The sequence below is a fragment of the Oryctolagus cuniculus genome, chromosome 9 (assembly GCF_051225735.1).
Source record: "Oryctolagus cuniculus isolate XC-2025 breed Fujian yellow rabbit chromosome 9, ASM5122573v1, whole genome shotgun sequence".
Classification (NCBI taxonomy): Eukaryota; Metazoa; Chordata; class Mammalia; order Lagomorpha; family Leporidae; genus Oryctolagus; species Oryctolagus cuniculus.
The window spans coordinates 38780957-38800716 of NC_142875.1; the positions used below are offsets into that span (position 1 = coordinate 38780957).

General features: G+C 40.2%; 1 protein-coding gene across 27 annotated transcripts in view; it reads left to right on the top strand.

The window, feature by feature from the left end:
* Nucleotides 1–19760, top strand: part of KLF12 (KLF transcription factor 12) — a 509531-nt gene that overhangs the window by 142841 nt on the left and 346930 nt on the right. For 26 of the 27 annotated variants that reach the window (XR_016212834.1, XR_016212835.1, XR_016212833.1 and 23 more), the window contains one exon: nt 16819–16882. Coding sequence is in view for 21 of the 27 variants with exons in the window: in XM_089303601.1 (XP_089159727.1) it covers nt 16846–16882 (37 nt within the window). In the remaining 6 variants the exon portion in view is untranslated. Of the gene's footprint in view, nt 1–16818; nt 16883–19760 lie in introns of those variants that run through there. The other variant, XM_089303597.1, reaches the window with a different exon arrangement.

The following is a 19760-nucleotide window of genomic DNA, read 5'->3' on the forward strand; positions in this document are numbered from 1 at the left end:
AACAGTCAGGGTGAGGGCTGATCAAGTCACCGTTTCTCATAGTGTTCATTTCCCTTTAACAGGTTTCCTTTTTGGTGCTCAGTTAGTTGTCACCTATCAGGGAGAACAAGTGGTATTTGTCCCTTTGGGATTGGCTTATTTCACTCAGCATAATGTTTTCCAAATTCCTAACAGGGATCACTTTTCAGTTAAAATTTAAACAGCTAAGAACAATTGTGTGTTAATTACAGAGTTCAACCAATGGTACTAGAACAAAAAAAAAATACTAAAATGGATAAAGTATTACATTGTACATCAACCGTCAGGACAAGAGCTGATCAAGTCACTGTTTCTCACAGTGTCCATTTTTTAAAATAATGACTGTGTTGATTGTGTCCAGTGCTTTTTTTGTTACTGTGTGAAGAGCTAATAGTTCATGAGGGATTTGGGAAGGAAGGAAAGAGTGGGAAACATTTGCCTTTCCAGAAGAACTGAGAAATCAACAGAAATTGTGACAAATTGGAAGCAAAATGATAAGTTCCTGAGACTGAAGTAATGGGATGAAATATTTCACCTGTTAGCTAGGTTCATGTTTGTTATGTGCCCTGGAAGGAGCAGAGGCTCGGGACAGGTGAGTTAGCAGCAATTCAGGTTTCCCAGGTAAGGGCCCAACAGAGATGAAATCGTGGCAGAAAACTGAAGTAGCCAAGTAGGGGGTTTGAAGAAAGAATAAACAACAGGGGTTTTGTGCATGCTTGTAGCAAATGATGTTACAGTTGATTCAAAGGTAAGATTCCAGTGAAGGGTTGTTGGTGGGTTTTCAGACTGAAATAGGAAACTGGGCAAAGGATTTTCTTTGAGGAAAAAAAAATGACTTCAATTTTGGGCTGCTGGAAGTAGGACTGTTGGCCCAGCTACATGGTCATCAGTTTGTGCGTAGGGAAGCAATCTTGGCTGTAAGTCTCCATCTCTACCGCTGTCACAATTCCAGATGTGCAGTGCGATGACAAGGGTGTGTTCCATGATTCAAGGATATTTGTGTGAAAGGAAAGTAGAGTAAGATTTAGGTGGGAAAGTCTGCCTGAGGATGGTCATTTCGGAAGTCCCTGTGGCTGTCATCATTGAGGCTGTGACAGTTGCACTTTCTAGGAGATCAAATACAGGGGGAAGTGTGTCTTAAAGTTCTTTGTGGGGAAGTAAAATCTTCAGAAGACATCTAATGCTACAGGTTTGAAGGAATGAAGATAAGAATCAGAGAAGTCATGGAAACAGGGTGCGTTTGCAGGTGCAGGTTGTCTGTATTGCCAAATGCACACTGGTGATCAAAGAGACCATGGAGGGCTGTGGGCTGAAACTAGTTAATGAGTTGTGATCGCATGTCTTAGGAAGGACAGATCTCGGGCTGTGACATGTGTAGTGGTAGAACCAGTCAAGTTAATATTGATACAGTTGTTATCTGAGCTTTTCAAGTCAAGAGGACAGAATGAAAACCCCAAGTGCATTGAGGGGAGGTAAAGGCCCCAAGCCAAATACAAGCCTTTGAAATGAATAGCTGGGGTAGGCCTGGATGTCTCAAGCTTTATATGAACCTGCAGGTTGAAGCACATTGGAGGTTAAATAAACGAGGTGCCATTATGACAGTTAGCAGCCAGCAGCCTTCCATGATGAAGGAAATGACAATGTTTCAGACAAAGATTGCCATCTACAATGAACTCCGAATAGATATGTCTTGCGCCTGTGTTCAAGTAAATGCTGATTGGATGCACTTTTCAAATTGTATTGGATAGTAACTTCACGGGCATAAATTCACTGGCATGCTTCATAGCCCTGTTCTGGTTTACTGCCTGCTAGCAAGTTGCCATTTACTTGGTTCTCCTGAACTAAAATGTTGTCATTTTCTTCCTCCATAGCCTAGGTCTTTGAAGAAATGAAGTATGTGAAACCACACACCTGGTACCTTCTCAAGGTTTAGAAAGTCACTGCCAGCCCTTTTCAGTCTTAAAATACTTGCTATGTGGCCGGCGCCATGGCTCACTAGGCTAATCCTCCGCCTGCAGAGCCAGCACCCCTGGTTCTAGTCCCAGTTGGGGCGCTGGTTCTGTCCCGGTTGCTCCTCTTCCAGTCCAGCTCTCTGCTGTGGCCCGGGAAGGCAGTGGAGGATGGCCCAAGTGCTTGGGCCCTGCACCCCATGGGAGACCAGGAGAAGCACCTGGCTCCTGGCTTCGGATTAGCACAGCGCCGGCCGTGGCGGCCATTAGGGGAGTGAACCATCGGAAGGAAGACCTTTCTGTCTCTCTCTCTCTCTCTCTCACTGTCTTAACTCTCTGTCTCTCTCTCACTGTCTAACTCTGCCTGTCAAAAAAAAAATATATATATACATGCTACATGAGACCATTTCCATCTTTGAATTTGAAAGGGGTGTCTATTATATAAATAAGAGAATTAATGAGTACATATGACCAGGGATTGTAGCACTCCTTTATATTATTGCTTCTCAGCCTTTTGGCTAAGAGCAAGTGTGGAGTTCTCTTTTATTTCTTCATTAACTTTCTATTTTGATGGATTTTAGAAGTTAATTATATAAAATACGAGTTCTTTCTGTCTAGCTTTTTTAGTGAGATGAAAGCTCTTTGGTGACTTTCTCTAGATTGTTTAATATTGTGTTCGTGTAAGTGCCTTCAGAATCAGAATATAATATGAAGTAAGCTGGCTGAGGGAAATACATTTTGCAGAAATTATGGTTAATTAACTTTTGAAACTGTATCATCTCACAGCTGTTCAGGGCAACAGATTCAAGCACAGGTCAGAAATACTACTTGGAAAGTATTTTCAGGATTGAGCATTTTATACTGAAGACGTTATCAAAGAATGCGGTTCACGTACGATAAGTTAAATTCCATTTGTGTCTCTGCCGGTGTTTGCTCCTGAGGAGAAGGGATATCATTGGCCAGGAAAGGGAAAGAAGCATGTTCATTAATTCACTAACCCTGGGTTTCATGAAGGAGTTACACAAAGTTTCTATCTTCTTAGCAAATGTTTAAAAATTTGAAGGGATTTGATTGTAAAATTGGCCAAGTTTTCAAATGATCTCAGATTTGGAATTTATTTTCTTTTCCATAATTGGAAAATTTTTCTGGAATTACGCCTTTAGTTCAGAAATCCTGATTTTTTTCTGTTTTTTAAGAAGAAAATATGAAGACTGCATTGCTTCAGTTGGCTTGCTTATCCATTTTCCACAGAGAGCGCACTGTTTTGCATGGTATGAGGAGGTTATATCAAGCTTATCGGCAGGAATCATCATCTTAGTAATTGTACTTAAAGTCATGATTTTAAAATCTTGATTTTCCTGCTGACTAAGCTGATTACTTAACTTCTCTGTGTTTCCACATTTGTAAAACAAGAACAATAATTACAGAAAATGTGAGGAATAATGCAGGTTAACATGCAGTAGAGTAGTTCATGTAATAGTTCTAGCGTGGAGGAAATTCATATTAAGAATGAGAGGACTGGCTGGCGCCGCAGCTCACTAGGCTAATCCTCTGCCTGCGGCGCCGGCATCCCGGGTTCTAGGCCCAGTTAGCGTGCCAGATTGCTCCTCTTCCAGTCCAACTCTCTGCTGTGGCCCGGGAGTGCAGTGGAGGATGGCCCAAGTGCTTGGGTCCCTGCACCCATATGGGAGACCAGGAGAAGTACCTGGCTCCTGGCTTTGGATCAGCATGGTACGCCGGCCATAGCGGTCATTTGGTGGCTGAACAACAGAAGGAAGACCTTTCTCTCTCTCACACTGCCTAACTCTGCCTGTCAAAAAAAAAAAAAAAAAAAAAAAAAAAGGACTTCAAAAAAGTTCATGGAAATTAGAGCCAAGTTTACTGCAAAAAATTTTGAAATCCTTACATAGTGTTTTCATAATACTCATCTGCATGAATTTTTTGAAGACCCTATCTCTATGCTGATGCTAGGACCCCTTACCCCACCATAACTTTTACTACTGGGAACTGACACCACTCCTCTCACTGACAGTTTGAATTTAGGTGTTTGGTCTGCAGCTTTCCTTCCCTGTATCTGTCAAGATGAACTTAACCACCTTTGGAATCAAGTTAGAGAATTTGAAGGATTCTTTTAAAGTCAGGTATTTTTAAAAATGCTATAATACTTATTCCCTCATCCCCCTTTTAAAAAATGCTTGTTTTTATTTGAAAGTGACAGAGAAAGAGAAACTTCCCATACACTGGTTCACTAGCAAAATGCCTGCAACAGACAGCACTGGCCCAGACAAAACCAATAGCTAGGAACTCCATCTGGGTCTCTCATATGGGTGGCAGGGTCTCAAGTCCTGAGGCCACGATCTGCTGCCTCCCAGGTGCATTAACAGGAAACTGGATCCAGAATGAGTAGCAGGACTGGAACTGGCACTAGGATATACAGGATGCAGGTGTTGCAAGTGGCAGCTTAAGTTGCTATGCTGCAGTACTTGCTCCTCAGTGATACTTTACTTAAAATAAAGCAATAGATTCTCCATGCTCACTGGAGAAATAATGATTAGTGAATTGCATTATTTTACTTGGGAGCATTTCTTAAAATTAAGAGTTGAAATTATACTATATTATATATTTATAAATCTAGCACTGACTTTGGTATTTTATGTATGGCTACAAATTTAGATACTGACACTTGCAGTTGGGACACTTTAGTTCTGTAACTATTGTTTAAAAAAATGCTTTTGGGGCCGGTGCTGTGGTGTAGCAAATATAGCCACCACCTGCAGTGCCGGCATCCCATATGGGCGCCAGTTCAAGTTCCAGCTGCTCCACTTCTGATCCAGCTCTCTGCTATGTAGAAGCAGTAGAAGATGGCCCAAGTCCTTGGGCCCCTGCACCCTCACGGGAGACCTGGAAGAAGCTCCTGGCTCCTGGCTTCCGATCAGGGAGCTCTGGCTGTTGCGGCCATTTGGGGAGTGAACCAGCGAATAGAAGACCTCTTTCTCTCTCCCTCCCTCCCTTCCTCCCTCCCTCCCTCTCTCTCTCTCTCTTTTTCTCTCTCTCTCCCTCCCACCCTCCCTCCCTCTGCATCTCTAATTCTGCCTTTCAAATAAATAAATAAATAAATCTTTTAAAAAACACTTCTGACATTGCTTGGGTAGTGCACTATTTTTATGCTAGTTTTCAAAATCATTTTAATTTTTTAGAGTTCTTTTATTTTTATTTATGTAACTTACGTGGCCATTATAGTTTTATCTCTAGTTTGAGTTTTCCAGTGTCAGGCTGTGTATGTGTGTGTATGCACATGTGCACACCCTATCTAAATCAATGTTTTCATAGATTCATATTGTATAATATTTTGAAAAGTTTGATCTATGATGGTCAAAAATATCAAGAATCTTATAGGACTTAAAATAATTCAAGAAGACAATTTTAGATCATTTTCAGAACTATCTTTCCCATATCATAGTTGTATTTTGGATTTAGCATACATAACATAAATCCCTTTATACAGAATATAAATACTTTTTCTTATAGATATGCATTCAAGAATTTAGACTTTCAGAATTAATTTTATTGTTTATTTGAAATTGATGGGTCTTTTCTCCATACCTCAAGATTAATTTCTGTATTGTTATCTCTCTTTTGGTAGGATGGGCTAATGTAATACATTAATTCATTCATAGAATTGTATTACATGCATGTACACATACACATATAAAAGATACATTTTGTTTGGTGCAAAACATTTGGAAATCCACACTTACAGAATATATTCAGTAAGTTCATGGAAAATGCATGTTACACAAAGAACTGTACATGGAGTTTCAAAATTTTTTGTGCCAAAACCATTTAACCTTGGGGCTAGCATTTTGGTACAGCAGGTTAAGCTGCTGCTTCTGAGCTGGTATCTCATGTAGGGGTTCTCGTTTGTTTCCCAACTGCTCCTGTTAGCCAGCTTCTGGCTAACATTACCTGGGAAAGTAGTGGGTGACCGTTGAACTACTTGGGCCCTTGCTACCCATGGAGGAGGCCAGGATGGAGTTTCTGGCTCCTGACTTTGGCAGGGCCCACTCCTAGAGGTTGTGGCCATTTGGGGCCTGAATTAGCAGATGGATGGAAGATTTTTCTGTCTGTGTCTCTCTCTGTCTCTCTCTCTTTTTAGTGTTCTCATATGTGTTTGATTCTTAACTCAAACTTGTATCTGCTGATCTCCAATACATTCTCTTTCTCTAAGTTACCTTTTCTTCTCTATTCCTCAAGATTCAGCTTTGTGTTACTGTTTCCATGAAGGCCCTCTGGTTTTCTTCAACTTCCCACCATAGTTTTTTCTTTCTCTAGAGCATCTATGATAATAAAGATGACATCTAGGCATTTTCATATATATTAAAGAAAGTATACTTTAAGTATAGTTATTTTCGCTATGCAATGTGGCTGTGATTCCTAGTTTTCTGAAGTAGCTATCCATTTTATATTAATTTAATTAGATAACATGTAAAAGCACCTACTCAGTATGAAGTTTGTGGTATTCATTCAAAAGATGGTTGATATTGCTATCAGAATTACTATACTTACTCATATTTGGCTCAGTTTTAGTGACTGTGAGCTACTTTACATTAGGTACCATAGGAAATTTTTCTTGTGGTCCTTGGTTCCTGGCACATAGGCACTTCATGGATGAATTAATAATAGAAGGTGTTTACATGTGGCATACACCACTGTCACAAGTCAGTTACACCATTATTACAAGTCAGTGACTCTCACAATTGCTTGGAGTCTCGACAAATGTTATTTTGATTTTTCTAGTATTATTTAGTTATGAGAAAAGCATATGATAAGCAGTCCATTTGATAGTCTACTAATTTGCTCCTTGTTGAGAAATCCTAGTTGATTAGGTCTGTATTATGACAGCCAGCTAGGTGCTGTGGACTGGATTTTGAGCCACATAGAGCAGAGATGATGCTTAGTTAGACAAGGTAGCAACTGGATTGGTACGTTCAGCCAGTCAAAACTATTCTCCAGGAAGGAACTCGGCAGCGCAGAAGATATTCATTGAAAACGTCAAATAAATCCTCTTGTTTCTATATCACTATGTCAAAATGTCAGTGAAACAAATCTGTTAAATTCTTTGATCCACTTTTAAATTTTATTGTAAATTTTACTTTTGTTAAGACTTCCCTGTGTTCAAATTTGTAAAGAGACTGTACACAAAAGTACCTTAAATACTTCAGCTGATATTTTCTAATTACTGTAAAATATTTTGGGAATGCAAATTTCACTTAAATGTCAAACACAATTAAGCATATGTCATTTGTTTTTCTGCTTGGGTTTTATAGTTTGATGGAATGTTTCTCCCACAATTTAATAACTATTTGTTTGATTTCATATGAATTCATTTAAAACTGAATCAAAACAACATACTTTAATCAGCTATTGTTATGATGGACTAGAAAATAAATTTATTCCCTAAGCAAACTGTTCACTGTGCAAAGGAATAGGATTCCTCTTGTTTAGTGTTGGCAGGATAAGCATACAAGGCAACAATTCATAGGAAAGCCAAGTATATATCTAGCACACTGAGTAAGGCACCACCTTTTTCTTCATTGTGCCATGGATCTTTAGTGGATAAAATCTTTTAACTGTTTTCTCCGTAGTGTACTTCTCTACGTTCATACTCCTTCTATTCAGTGAAGCAGGATTGAAATTCTTAGGCTGGGTGAAATGCACGGTTAAATGGTATCAAATATGTGTTTACAATTCTTTTATTTTCAGTTGCTTTCAAGATTTTTAGTTTGCTTTTCTGGGTACCTACAGAACTGGGAAGTGAAGTAGAAATGAATTTATACCTTAGCATACGGCTTTCTTCCTTCCCTCCCACTTCTTAAAAACCTTCAACATCTTGAGCATGGGGGTTACAAATGCTTCCTGATAGACAGGATTCACAGAAGGATGTCAGTGTTCTTCATCTGGAAGAGCAACTGTGTGTGGCCAACTTTTTTTTTTTTTTTGGCAGAATGTAGTAATACATTTGGTAGTACTTATGTGCAAATCAAATGGCACATGCTTGTATTCTGTTACAGTGTAAATCACCTAAATTAGACACACACAGACAAAATTTAATCATCTTGTCAATCCTTTGCAGTACAAATCAGATTTTTGACTATGTGTTCCTGATAAAATAGCAATTACTCTTGAGTATGAGCGTAGCATAAACTACTTTCCAAATCGTTACACTGAACACAATGTATGTAAAAGAAATGCTTAATTCATTTGCTATGGTTACTTTCTTTAAAGGTTTATTTGTTCTCTGGGTGCATAGAAGGATGGGTGTAATGAGTTGGAAGCTGAAAACAGACCAAAAGAGTAATTTCCATGTCAGTGTGTGTTTGCTTTACCTCTCCCCTCTGCAATGGGCTGTTTATTCCATGAAGGCCGTTCTTAAATGGCTGCGTGGACTTTGGAGCTTACCTGCTTCTAAGTGGGACCTTCATTCTTTCTTTCTTTTCTTTCTTTCTTTTTCTTTCTTTCTTTCTTTCCTTTCTTTCTTTCCTTTCTTTCCTTTCTTTCTTTCTTTTCTTTTCTTTCTTTTCTTTTCTTTTTCTTTCTCCCTTGTTTTTACCTCTCATAATCATAAAGAATTCCTGAGTTGGAAGCACAATTTCAGGGAAACATAAACCTGGAAGCGGGGAAGGGCAGTTTTACAACTGCAGAATTTTCAACTGACTTGTATGCAGCTGACCAAATTCTAAGGAGGCCATTATTTCATATGGGTTACCAATGACCTTTCAATTCCTTTTCTCATATCTCCGTTAGCTGTTGTGTCTTTGAGTTCTCTTAATGCATAAATTATAAACACCATTGTGTGAGATCGTAGGGGGAGTTCCTGCTTTCTGCGTATCCCCAGAGACCTTCCTACAGAAAACTAATGAACATGGCTGAAGGAGATGTGCAAGACATATAACTTTGCCTGCCGTAACTCCTAGCTTGTTGCTAGTTTCCAGTAAGGTTTGATGTAGAAAGAGGAGTTTTGGTACTTTGTTATAATTTCAGAGGCTAGGGATGGGACTGACTTGTGTAGGGTACCTAATATGGACCAGACAGTCCAGTAAACACATTGTGTACATTTTCTTTTTCAATATCCCTAGCTTGAAAAGTGGGAGGTTTTATGATACTGGCATAACAAATGCGGAAAGGGATAGTCTTTGTCTGTGTTCTGTTGCTGTAACGGAATCATGAGACTGGTAACTTAAAAAGGATGGACATTTATTTGATCTCCCTGTCCTGGAGCCTGGGAAGTTCGAGAGCATGGCATTAGTGAAGGCGTCTGCAGCTTCAGCTCAGGGCAGAAAGCAGAGGGAGCAAGCAGGCAGGTGGGAGAGGAGACAAGGCATGGAGACAGCCCTGCTTCTACTCACTCACCCCTGTGAGAATTAACTTGATCCTGGGAGAGCAGCATTAGCAAAACTTCTTAAATGTCCTTGTGCTTCTCAACACTGTTAGGCTGGGGACGAAATGTCAACACACATGTGAAGGGGACAGGCATAGCTCAGGGCATTTGAAAGGTTGACAGCTTGCCCATGTCAACTGCCCCTGGTTATTAAAGCTGATGTCCTTGCTGTCTGGCTTTCGTACCTGGATCTTTTTCTATGTGGCACAGACCTTTTTTTGCACAGGGTGGAGCGTGGCAGTTGTTCATGGAAGATCTTGAAATTCTGGGTGTATGGAGTTCCTGCAGTTCCTTTATTGTCACCTTGGATTTCCTGATGAGTCAGAGGAAACAATGCCTTCATTTTTGGAGGAAGGGCTGTAATATTAGAAATAGATTTTTAATTATAAAATATGTCCAAAAAGTTAACCACATTGAAACTTTTTGGTGGTTTTCTTTGCTCCATCAGATCTTAAAGAATGGCTTTGTGTGCTTCATTTTCATGGAAATTGGATTATACCACTCAATGGAAATCAGATGCCTTTTATGAGAATGATTTATCTGGGAACTTTTCCTACCCTAATTGAAACAAAGTCTGTTCTCACTTTTATGAATAATGAGTTATATGTATTTCATATGTAGTTTTTCCTTAGAATGTAGAAATAATATGTATTCCAAATGGAAACTCAAATGCTATCCTCTGATGTGAGAGATGTCTCTCTTCATATAAACAGCATTTTCTGACTATTTATGGTCCGTGTTTAAAAATATCCAAACAGCAATTTACGCCGATGAAGAGAGTGACGTGTGCCCGGTGGTGGCAATCTGTGTGTCATGCCCTACAAGTTCAGAAGAGAAACAGTAGGTGTCCCCTGTCACCTAGCAACCAGCATTCTGCTTCCTGTCTGGAGCTTTTCAAGTCAAAACAGCAATGAAAACCGAGTTAGACTTGTATTTATCTCTAGAAAAATTAAGATTAACCTTAAAATATTTGGAGTTCCCAAGATAACTCAACGTGATATTAAAACAGAAATAAGTTTAAATGAAGGAGTAAAAAGAAATGCAGCTTCCATAGCTTTGGTGCACAGGGCGAGGTGAACTTGAATCTGTTATACAACATCCCAGATGTATCTGCTCAGAGCCTCCTTGTTAAGTTTCCTAATGGACATTAAAAGTTATGCTAACTGGCCGGCGCCGCGGCTCAATAGGCTAATCCTCCACCTAGCGGCGCTGGCACACCGGGTTCTAGTCCCGGTTGGGGCGCCGGATTCTGTCCCGGTTGCCCCTCTTCCAGGCCAGCTCTCTGCTGTGGCCAGGGAGTGCAGTGGAGGATGGCCCAAGTCCTTGGGCCCTGCACCCCATGGGAGACCAGGAGAAGCACCTGGCTCCTGGCTCCTGCCTTCGGATCAGCGCGATGCGCTGGCCGCAGCGCGCCAGCCGTGGCGGCCATTGGAGGGTGAACCAACGGCAAAAAGGAAGACCTTTCTCTCTGTCTCTCTCTCTCACTGTCCTCTCTGCCTGTCAAAAAAAAAAAAAAGTTATGCTAATTAAATTGAGTGTCTATATGAACATTACTTGTGATTTTTTTAATCTTTATTGACAAATATAAGGTCACAAGTAATGAATCAGAGATTTGTAAGCCTGAATTTAGAAAACAGAATTCCAAATGGGACTGCTCTGTCAGCACCAAAGTTCAATTTCCTTGAAACAGAGCAGCTAAGTTTCCTTGGGTGGAGAGTGGAACACCCCGTGCAGTCAGTGGCTGTAAAGGCATTGAAAATGTTTTTCTTTTTATTTCAAGACACATAAAGGGATTTCCAGAGGAACTAGCAATAAGTATACTTACAGGTCCTGAAGTCCTTAAATGTGTTCAACACTAACCTTTCAAGATTGAGCACACAGTAGATCATTTAAGATGTGACAAAGGGCGAACAGACTGATACCATGGTGTAATATAATGCCTGTACTCTGAGGTAATTATTTCAGAGTAACTCTTTATTTGTTAAAGTGGATTGCATCTACTTTCATTACGGCGAAGGTCACTTCTGTTGTCCAGGGTGTATTGTCTTTGAATTCTGATGGAAGCTGGGTGATTATGTGTGGAGATTAAGAAAAAAGGATTAGAAAGTGACGAATTTAGAAAATCTCTCTCTTGCTTGCAGCTACTAAAGGAGAACAGGTGTAACTGGAATATCTCCAGACTGTCCTCTAAAACATAAGTGTTTATTCAGGCTTCCAGGCAGAAGGATTTTTGTGCTGGAGTAAATTTAAGAGTCTTTCCAAGACGTAACATTACGCCTGTTCTTGTTTCTCATGTTTTTGATGTTGAAATAAGCAACGAGTGCTTGCATTTCTTTCTCTAATGACAGAAGCAAATCATGTTTGGAGCCTCGAAAGTGAGCGCTAAAACGGTGTGTGGTGACGTTTTAGATGAGAACCAGGGCCTTTCAGACTTCTGTGTCATGAGAAAATCTAGTGGATAATTTCTCAAATCTATTTGGCAAGGTAAATAAATTGAATTTGGAAAATGAAGTGATAATTAACTGAGATAGGAAATGTGCCATATTCTTATTTTAGACCATGGCTTCATTTTGATAGGGATTTGGGGGACGACTCAAAGCCTCCTTAGTATGAATAAAATGAGAGTTTCTGGTGTATTTAAGTCTTTTTTTTCCTTGTTAAAAATGTAGGCTTTTCTTCTTCCTGTAAGTGGCTTGAAGTGAGCAGTGAAAGTGGTCCACTATCCACTTGACCCAGAAAACCCCACAAAATCATGCAAATCAAGAGGTTCAAATCTTCATGTTCGCTTTCACAGAGAGAAACTGCCCAGGCCATCAGGGCACATCTGAAAAACCAGCAAGTGTCTGAAAGATGTCACCTTGAAGAAGCAATGTGTGCCATTCTGTCGTTACAGTGGTAGAACTGGTAGTTGTGCCCAGGACAAGCCGTGGGGTGGACTCACGGGTTGGTGGCCTAGAAAGAGTGCTGAGTTTCTGTTTGCACCTGCTAAAAAGTGCAGAGGGTGATGCTGAATGAAGGGTTTGGATATAGATTCTCTGGTCATTGAACATATCCAGGTGAACAAGCCTCACAGGGTGGACCACTGTCCCTACAGAGCCCGTGCTTGGATTAATCCATCCGTGAGCTTCCCGTGCCACACTGCGACGATCCTCACTGAAAAGGAACAGGCCGTTCCTAAGTCCGAAGAGGAGGTGACACAGAAAAAAGAGAGATCCCAGACAAAACCAAAGAAACAAATACGTACGACTTGGGAATCAATTCAGCATAAAATAAACGCAACTTAAAAAAAAGCTAGGCTTTTGATGCAAAAGCGATGATTGTTATGTGTACAGCACTGAAAATTTTGTAGATTGCTGTGTAGACGTTGCTTCCATTAGGGTAGGCAGGAGAGAAAGAACAGGATTTGTTATTCTTGTTTCTGTGGGGAAGAGAGCTGGGTCTCCATGAGGCTGAGTGAGTTGTTTGAAATCACACAGACGGTAGATAGCAGAGTGAGATGAACGACAGGTCTTCCCACCCTTCCCCTGTGTGTTTATTGTCTTGCTTACCTTCATCTGTGCCACTTGAAGTATGGGATAGGGGCTAAAGGGCAAGAGTTGGATCTTTATTTCTGTTTTTGTTTTTCGAAAAGACTTATGTATTTATTTGAAAGGTGGAGTTACAGAAAGAGATGGTTTAAAGGGAGAGGGAGAGGGAGGTGGGAGAAAGATTTTCCATTTGCTGGTTCTCTCCCCAAATGGCTGCAGTGGCTGGGACTGGGCCTGGAGAAAGCCAGGAGCCTGGAGCTTCATCAGGTTCATGCAGGAGCCTGAACACTTGGGCCATGTTCTTCTGTTTCCCTGGTGCAATAGCAGGGATCTTGATTGGAAGTGGAGCAGCTGGGACTCTAACCAATGCCCAAGAGGGATGCTGAATTTGCAGGCAGCAGATTAACCTGCTGCACCTCAACACTGGCCCCAAGGAATGGATCTGGGGCACTGTTTTAAGAGTTTGAATTGGATGTGAAGCTACAATTAGTATTGTAGCAGGCCCTCCTCAGCTTTAAAACATACAGAAATGTACATTTAGGGTGGACATTTGTTGCAGGGATTGGACAGCTGCATTTCACATTGGAGTGCCTGTTTCAAGTCCTAGCCCCACTTCAGATCTAGCTTCCTGCTCGTGCACACCCTGAGAGGCTGCAGGTGATGGCATGAATATTTGACTCCCAGTCACCACATGGGAGACCCACATTATGTTCTGAGTTCCTGACTTTGGCCTGACCTGGCCACAGCTGTTGTCAGCATTTACGGAGTAAATCAGTAGATAAGAGAACTCTGTCTCAAATAAAATGAAAATAAAAATAAAGAAATCAAGGAATGATACAATTAAAGTGTAGGTAGTTGCGCAGATAGTTGGTAAACTACAGATAGCCATGGACTAACACGGAATCCGTAAGCACCCTGACATGACCTAACTTGTTACCTTGGGTATAGAATTCACCTCTGATCAATTTCATTATTGTCTGGTGCATCTTAAAATAATGCACATGCTCACAGAATTGCTTGTATAACAAACGTTAATATTAGGATATTTTATAAATCCCCAAATGCTATAAAAATATGTGATACTGTATTCTATATAGTTCACATAACTTAGAGTTCATTTCAGTTTGCAGACTTATGCTACCTAACATTATAAATTATAAAATGAATGCCAGAGTTACCTGGGTAAGATAAATCTAATTAATAATTAATGTAGAAAGGAGTTATGTTGATTATCTTCCATTTGTCATTATTAGCTTCATTTATTCATTCAGCAAACATTGGTCTCCTAAAATTGGCTAGGCCTTCTGCTGTATGTTGGGAAAGAAAGATGAGAATGGCACCATGTTAACCCTTCTTTCTCCAGGCAGGAGTATAAATTACTGTGGCTAAGTGCAGTGGTCTAGGATGCGGATGCCTGGTTGAGGGCTGAGTGGTGGGGCTCTCCTTGCCAGTCTTCATTGCTGACAAGAGGCTGTCTGCGTCTGCCCAGACAGGGCTTTCTTTCCAGGGTACAAAAGCATCCTCTAGGCTAGCAGGGTACTTGGTGTATACAAGAATTATACGGAAGGTGTTTAAATGCTATTGGTAATAAATCACAAATTATTATACAAAACTTAGGGAGGAAATAATGATGTGTTGCAGCAGTGGAATATTAAGAAATTTAGATTAGACATTAGCAAATTTTAGTATCATAATAAAGTATGATCCTGTCATCCCTTGGTGTCCTTGGGGGACTGGTGCCAGGTCTCCCCTCAGAGCATCTATAGATGCTCAGGTCCTTATATAAAACGGTGTGTTTGCATCTGACCTCTGATGTTCTCTCATGTACTTTAATTATCTCCGGATTGCTTGTAATACCTAATACATGTAAATACCATGTAAACTGTGTTTCATTGTTTAGGGAATAATGACAAGGAAAAAAATTGTCTGGAACACATTCCATAACAATGAAGTTTTTTTTCTTTGAATACTTTCTGTCTGAGGATGGTAGAGTCCACAAATGTGTAACCACATTTTGAAATATGACGGTAGAAGATTGAAGCCAATTTTGAAGTGCCTTGTACATTCTGCTAAGAAGTTGGAACTGATTGGGTTAGATATGTTTTTAAAGACTAGAAAGCACAAAATGTGTTTGAGAACAGAGTGTTTTTGATGACTTTTTAAAGTATTTCAAAGGGTGCTCTATTATGGTATAATGTAGAAGAGGATTGTACTCTGAATTTTAAGAGAATATTTCTACACTGCCAATATAATTAAAATATTGTGTTGACTTTTAGTAGCATTTCTAGTAGTAGAAAAAGGTATAGTACATAATATGGGGTAGGTTTCGAGAAGACAGGGAGAGAGATTGATTTAAAACTTTATGAAAAACAAAGGCTAGTTCATTTCATAAGCCAAATTCAGGGAACTTGTGAACTTAGCTTCATTTCAATTTATGGCTTTTTGAGTGAGTAAGTTCTTTTTCTGTTCAAATGTATGGAAACACACACAGGAAGCCCTGCCCAATGCTACAGTATATAGACTTTGGCACAGAATGGGAGCTGTGGAACTCCAAGGCGTCTCCTCTTGTGTGTAGTTCCAAGTGAAAAATAAAGGCGACTGTGCCTAATAAGCTGGCTCAACTGAATGCCAAAGAAAATTTGCCTCATGAAATGGAAATTCTGAAAGGGGTTACATAATGTTGAGAAAGAGTAAGTGGGAAGACTTGCAAAACACTTCCAAATGGGGCAAGTGGTTTATTGTAAGAACTCTCCAATCCAGTAATATTTAATTATGCTTGCTGAGATGTGCAGGGTCCTGGAGCTTTAGGACCTTACATAAACCACATGAAGTATTCAGTTTATATTTACGAATGGACTTCAAAAAGTGTGTGGAAAAATGGAATAAAAAATAAGTTGATTTTGATGCAGGTTTTTGTTTTTTGAAATCTGTTTACAGTTTTGTTTATATTGTATATCACTTTTTTTCAGAATTGACATATTAACTTATTTTTTTAAAAAAGATTTTATTTATTTATTTGAAAGGCAGAGTTTCAGAGAGGCAGAGGCAGAGGGAGAGACAGAGAGAGATCTTCTATCGAGTGGTTCACTCCCTTGATGGCTGCAATGCCTGGAGCTGGCCTGATCCAAAACCAGGAGCCAGGCGCTTCCTCCTGTTCTCCCATGTGGGTGCAGGGGCCCAAGGACTTGGCCATTTTCCACTGCTTCCCAGGCCATAGCAGAGAGCTGGATCAGAGGAGGAGCAGCCGGGACTAGAACCGGCGCCCATATAGGATGCCGTTGCCACAGGCAGAGGATTAAACCTACTGTGCCACAGCGCCGGCCCTGGCATATTAAGTTAAAACTTAAAAATTAATTTGGTTTTGGCCAACAGGGAGCCGTCAAAATTATTTGTGTTTCTGTTCCACACATTTGCTTCAACTGTAAAGACAAAAAATTATTTTTTCAGAAGAACAGCATTCCTTTAAAATCTGGTTGCTAAGAATAAGTGCTCCTATTTGGGTATTTGTGACTTTTCTTTCATTTACTAAGCTACATATAAACCAGTTTTTGCCATTTTCCTCTTTTACATTATTTTATTCTCCCTTTCCCTCCCCCCTCTCTTTGTCTAGGTCTTGCTTATTTGGTACCGGAATCTTGTCCTAGTATCATAGTTGCCGTTCCTCCCTCCCTCTGTCAGTTCTCCAGTTGTCCATTTACATGGCTGCTAAAGAACAAACAAGAAAACAAAGCACAGAAAAAACATTGCTCCTTGTCATTTTTATTTATGATACTCCACTGATCAAGAGCTTAAAGAACTGTAGAATTAAGAGAATTGTGGGTCTCTCCCCCCCTTTTAGAAGAAATTAAATTTGCTTATTACATTTTTATGTATGCTTTTCTTGCAGGATCAATGTGACTCCAGAAACAAATGGATGAATGAATATCCCTATGAAGAGGAAACCAATAAAGGTTGGTTATTCAGACTTAACAGTTGCACTCAAACTGTGACTTCGAGATGTAGTTTTGGGCAGTTGTTGTCCTTATCTGAATGGGAGACAGAAGTTGATACTGACACGCGAACATCAATTTATTAAGTATAACTTTTCTTCTTAAACCTTCGTAACAATAGAGACATTCATAAGATGGCAACTCATTTTTGTACAAGTGTAACTATCACTATTTTCTAGAAATAAGCTGGTGTTTTAAATTGACTTCCAAATGAGTATTACCAAGTGATAAAACACTTGATCTGTCTGCATGTGGACATAAAACCCGAAGGTGCAGGCTTTGCGGCCCAGGCAGCTGTGGTCTCAGTGCCAGCACTGCGTGGGCGTGGACTGCTCTCAGATGCAGCCCTCTGTGCCCCTGCCGTGCCTGCTTCCATCAGAGAAGAAGGAGCTTTGAGTTCACTGTGGCTTCTCGCAGGCGACAGTGTGAGCTGGGGGAGGTGAGACCCCTGTGGGTTTCAACGGTACCCAAATGCTGGGCCTCACTTTATTTGTGGAACTTATTTGAGCTTTTCTTGTACTACAAACTAGATAGAATATTTAAAAATCCAAGGGGATTACATGTGAAACCATCTTCATTTCACAAATAACATTTTTACAGTGAACAGGGCTGGTACAGAAGCATGTGCCTCCCCTCTCTCCATAGAGCTGCGCGACACCAACAATTTTGTGTTTTCCTTCCCGTATTATGCTTACTACTTTCAAATACTTGTACATCCTGCTGTGTCTTTTTTCTGCCAGCCTCCTTTCACAGCTATAAGTGATTTTCCAGGTTTTATATTCCACTTACAATTGCCCTCTTCCGTCCTTGCTGATAAAATGGCTCATTTCTAGTATTTAGGTCTGCAAAGGCTTCAGAGAGTGAGTCCTGACTGGGAGATGGTGCAAGAGTGACTTCTGGCGTCCTGTTCTTTTTCAGGACCTCAGTGTTGTGTACGTGCATTTGCTTTGGGAGGACTGACTGTACTGTGTACTTACTTGTGTGTGGATCAGTGCTTCTCTGCGGGGAGGAGAAAGAGAAGGGCCAGATGTGTAGTCTCTGTCAGTTCCTGTAGTGTAAATATTCCCTATGTGGCTGTTTTCAGTGGTTTACCTACCGGTTGTAAGATTCCTTTAAGTTGACCAGTTGGCTCTCATGAGCTGCTTTGAGCTTGCTCCAGCACACCACTGATCATTCCATTTAGACAATAAAACTGAAAGAATTTGTAGGTATTTCTTAAGCCTAGTGGCAAAGATCATGAGTTTAAATTGCCTTACCCCATCTGTATATAAGCATGGAAGCATTCTTCAGTTGTTACCATGCAGAATGTATTTAACCTTTCCTTCATGGATGATGTTGCTAAAGCATTACTGTTTTCATTCACTTGTCATTAGCTTTTTATGTTTGAACGGATCAGCGTTAGCTTTGCATGTTTATAAATTTTGGCAGTGTCATTGTTCTGTAACTAATTTTGTGATGACAGCTGAAGATGATTACAGAGAATCATCGTGTTATTACTTACCCCGAGGATAAACTCTGAAAATATTATCGTAGTTGACTTTAATATATGTGGTTCACTCTAAATGATCATAGCTCATAATTCATGAGCTCAAAAGTCTTTGTAGAAGGAGTAATGTTTCATTAATATATTTGTCCCATTGGATTATTTTTCTTACTCTGTTTTTTTCTTATTTTTGATCCATAATGTTAAAATACATTAATACTTGTTTTTCAACCTGCGTGGAGTCTACTTCTCTTTTAAGAAAGTCTGGATTAGGAAGAAAGTTGGAGGGTTTGAAAATTTATCTTTTCTGTGTTTCAACTATATTGACAAAGTCAACATTAAGATGACATTTTAAAAATGTCATCAGTGGAAGCAGTGTTACCACAATCTACATAATTGAAAAGGGATTTGAATATGGCTCTTAAAACTGTTCAGCACCTTTTCAGTGCCAGTAGAGATAAAATCTTGCCAAGAGCCACAGCATATCATGCTGTACCTATCTGTTTCGGTTCTAAAATTGAAATAGCCTCCTTGGGATTTATACAATCCCTGTTGTGTCCATACCAGCAGTCTTATAGGAGTAGCCTTCATCTGGATTCTTTTTAAAAACTCTGTATTTGTGTCAAATTCTTTTACTCAACCCTTAGGTTTGTGGGCTTACTCAGTTACATTGTACTTGAATTTGTCCCTTTACTGTGTGTCAGTAGAAGACATCAAATATATTCATAAGAGATGCTAGTCATGCATTATTTCCTGTTCTTAGCAACATCAGCATAAAATCTGGTATATGGACTCTTCGGTGTAAGTAAGCAGTTGGTCTCACTGTGAATATAGTGGCTTTTATGTGGACCTGGCTCTCTGCTTTCCTTCCTCGATTTCGCTGCCATTTCAGTGTGTTTACTCAGTGCTTCTCAGCAGCTGGCTTGGAGCAGATGTCCCAGTCACACACCTGCCTGTACATTAGTGCAGCTTATCAGAGTTTTCAGGAAAACTTCAGCTTCGCGGGTACCTCTGATGCACGGCTGCTTCACCCTCGCCGCATTAGCAGCTTCTGTTTCTTCATTTGGAAATCAGGGGGCAGTGGCGAACCTTTCTGCGAATGTTTTCACTCCATACAACTAAGAATTTGTTTCAGGGTGATGGACAGGTACAGTGTGTCTACTTTGAATTTCTTTTCCTTGAAGTTCCAAGGCTCACACTTCATGGTGGATAGAAGGATTGTAGTACCTGCGGCCTAGCTTTTCTTCCATTGTGAGTGAGGCAGCCACAGGTGCTCAGAAAGCCACAGTTCAAGTAAATGAAATGCGTCGTCAGCACTGCTCCATTCTGCGTGAATGTGGTGTAGCTCTGTGGGCA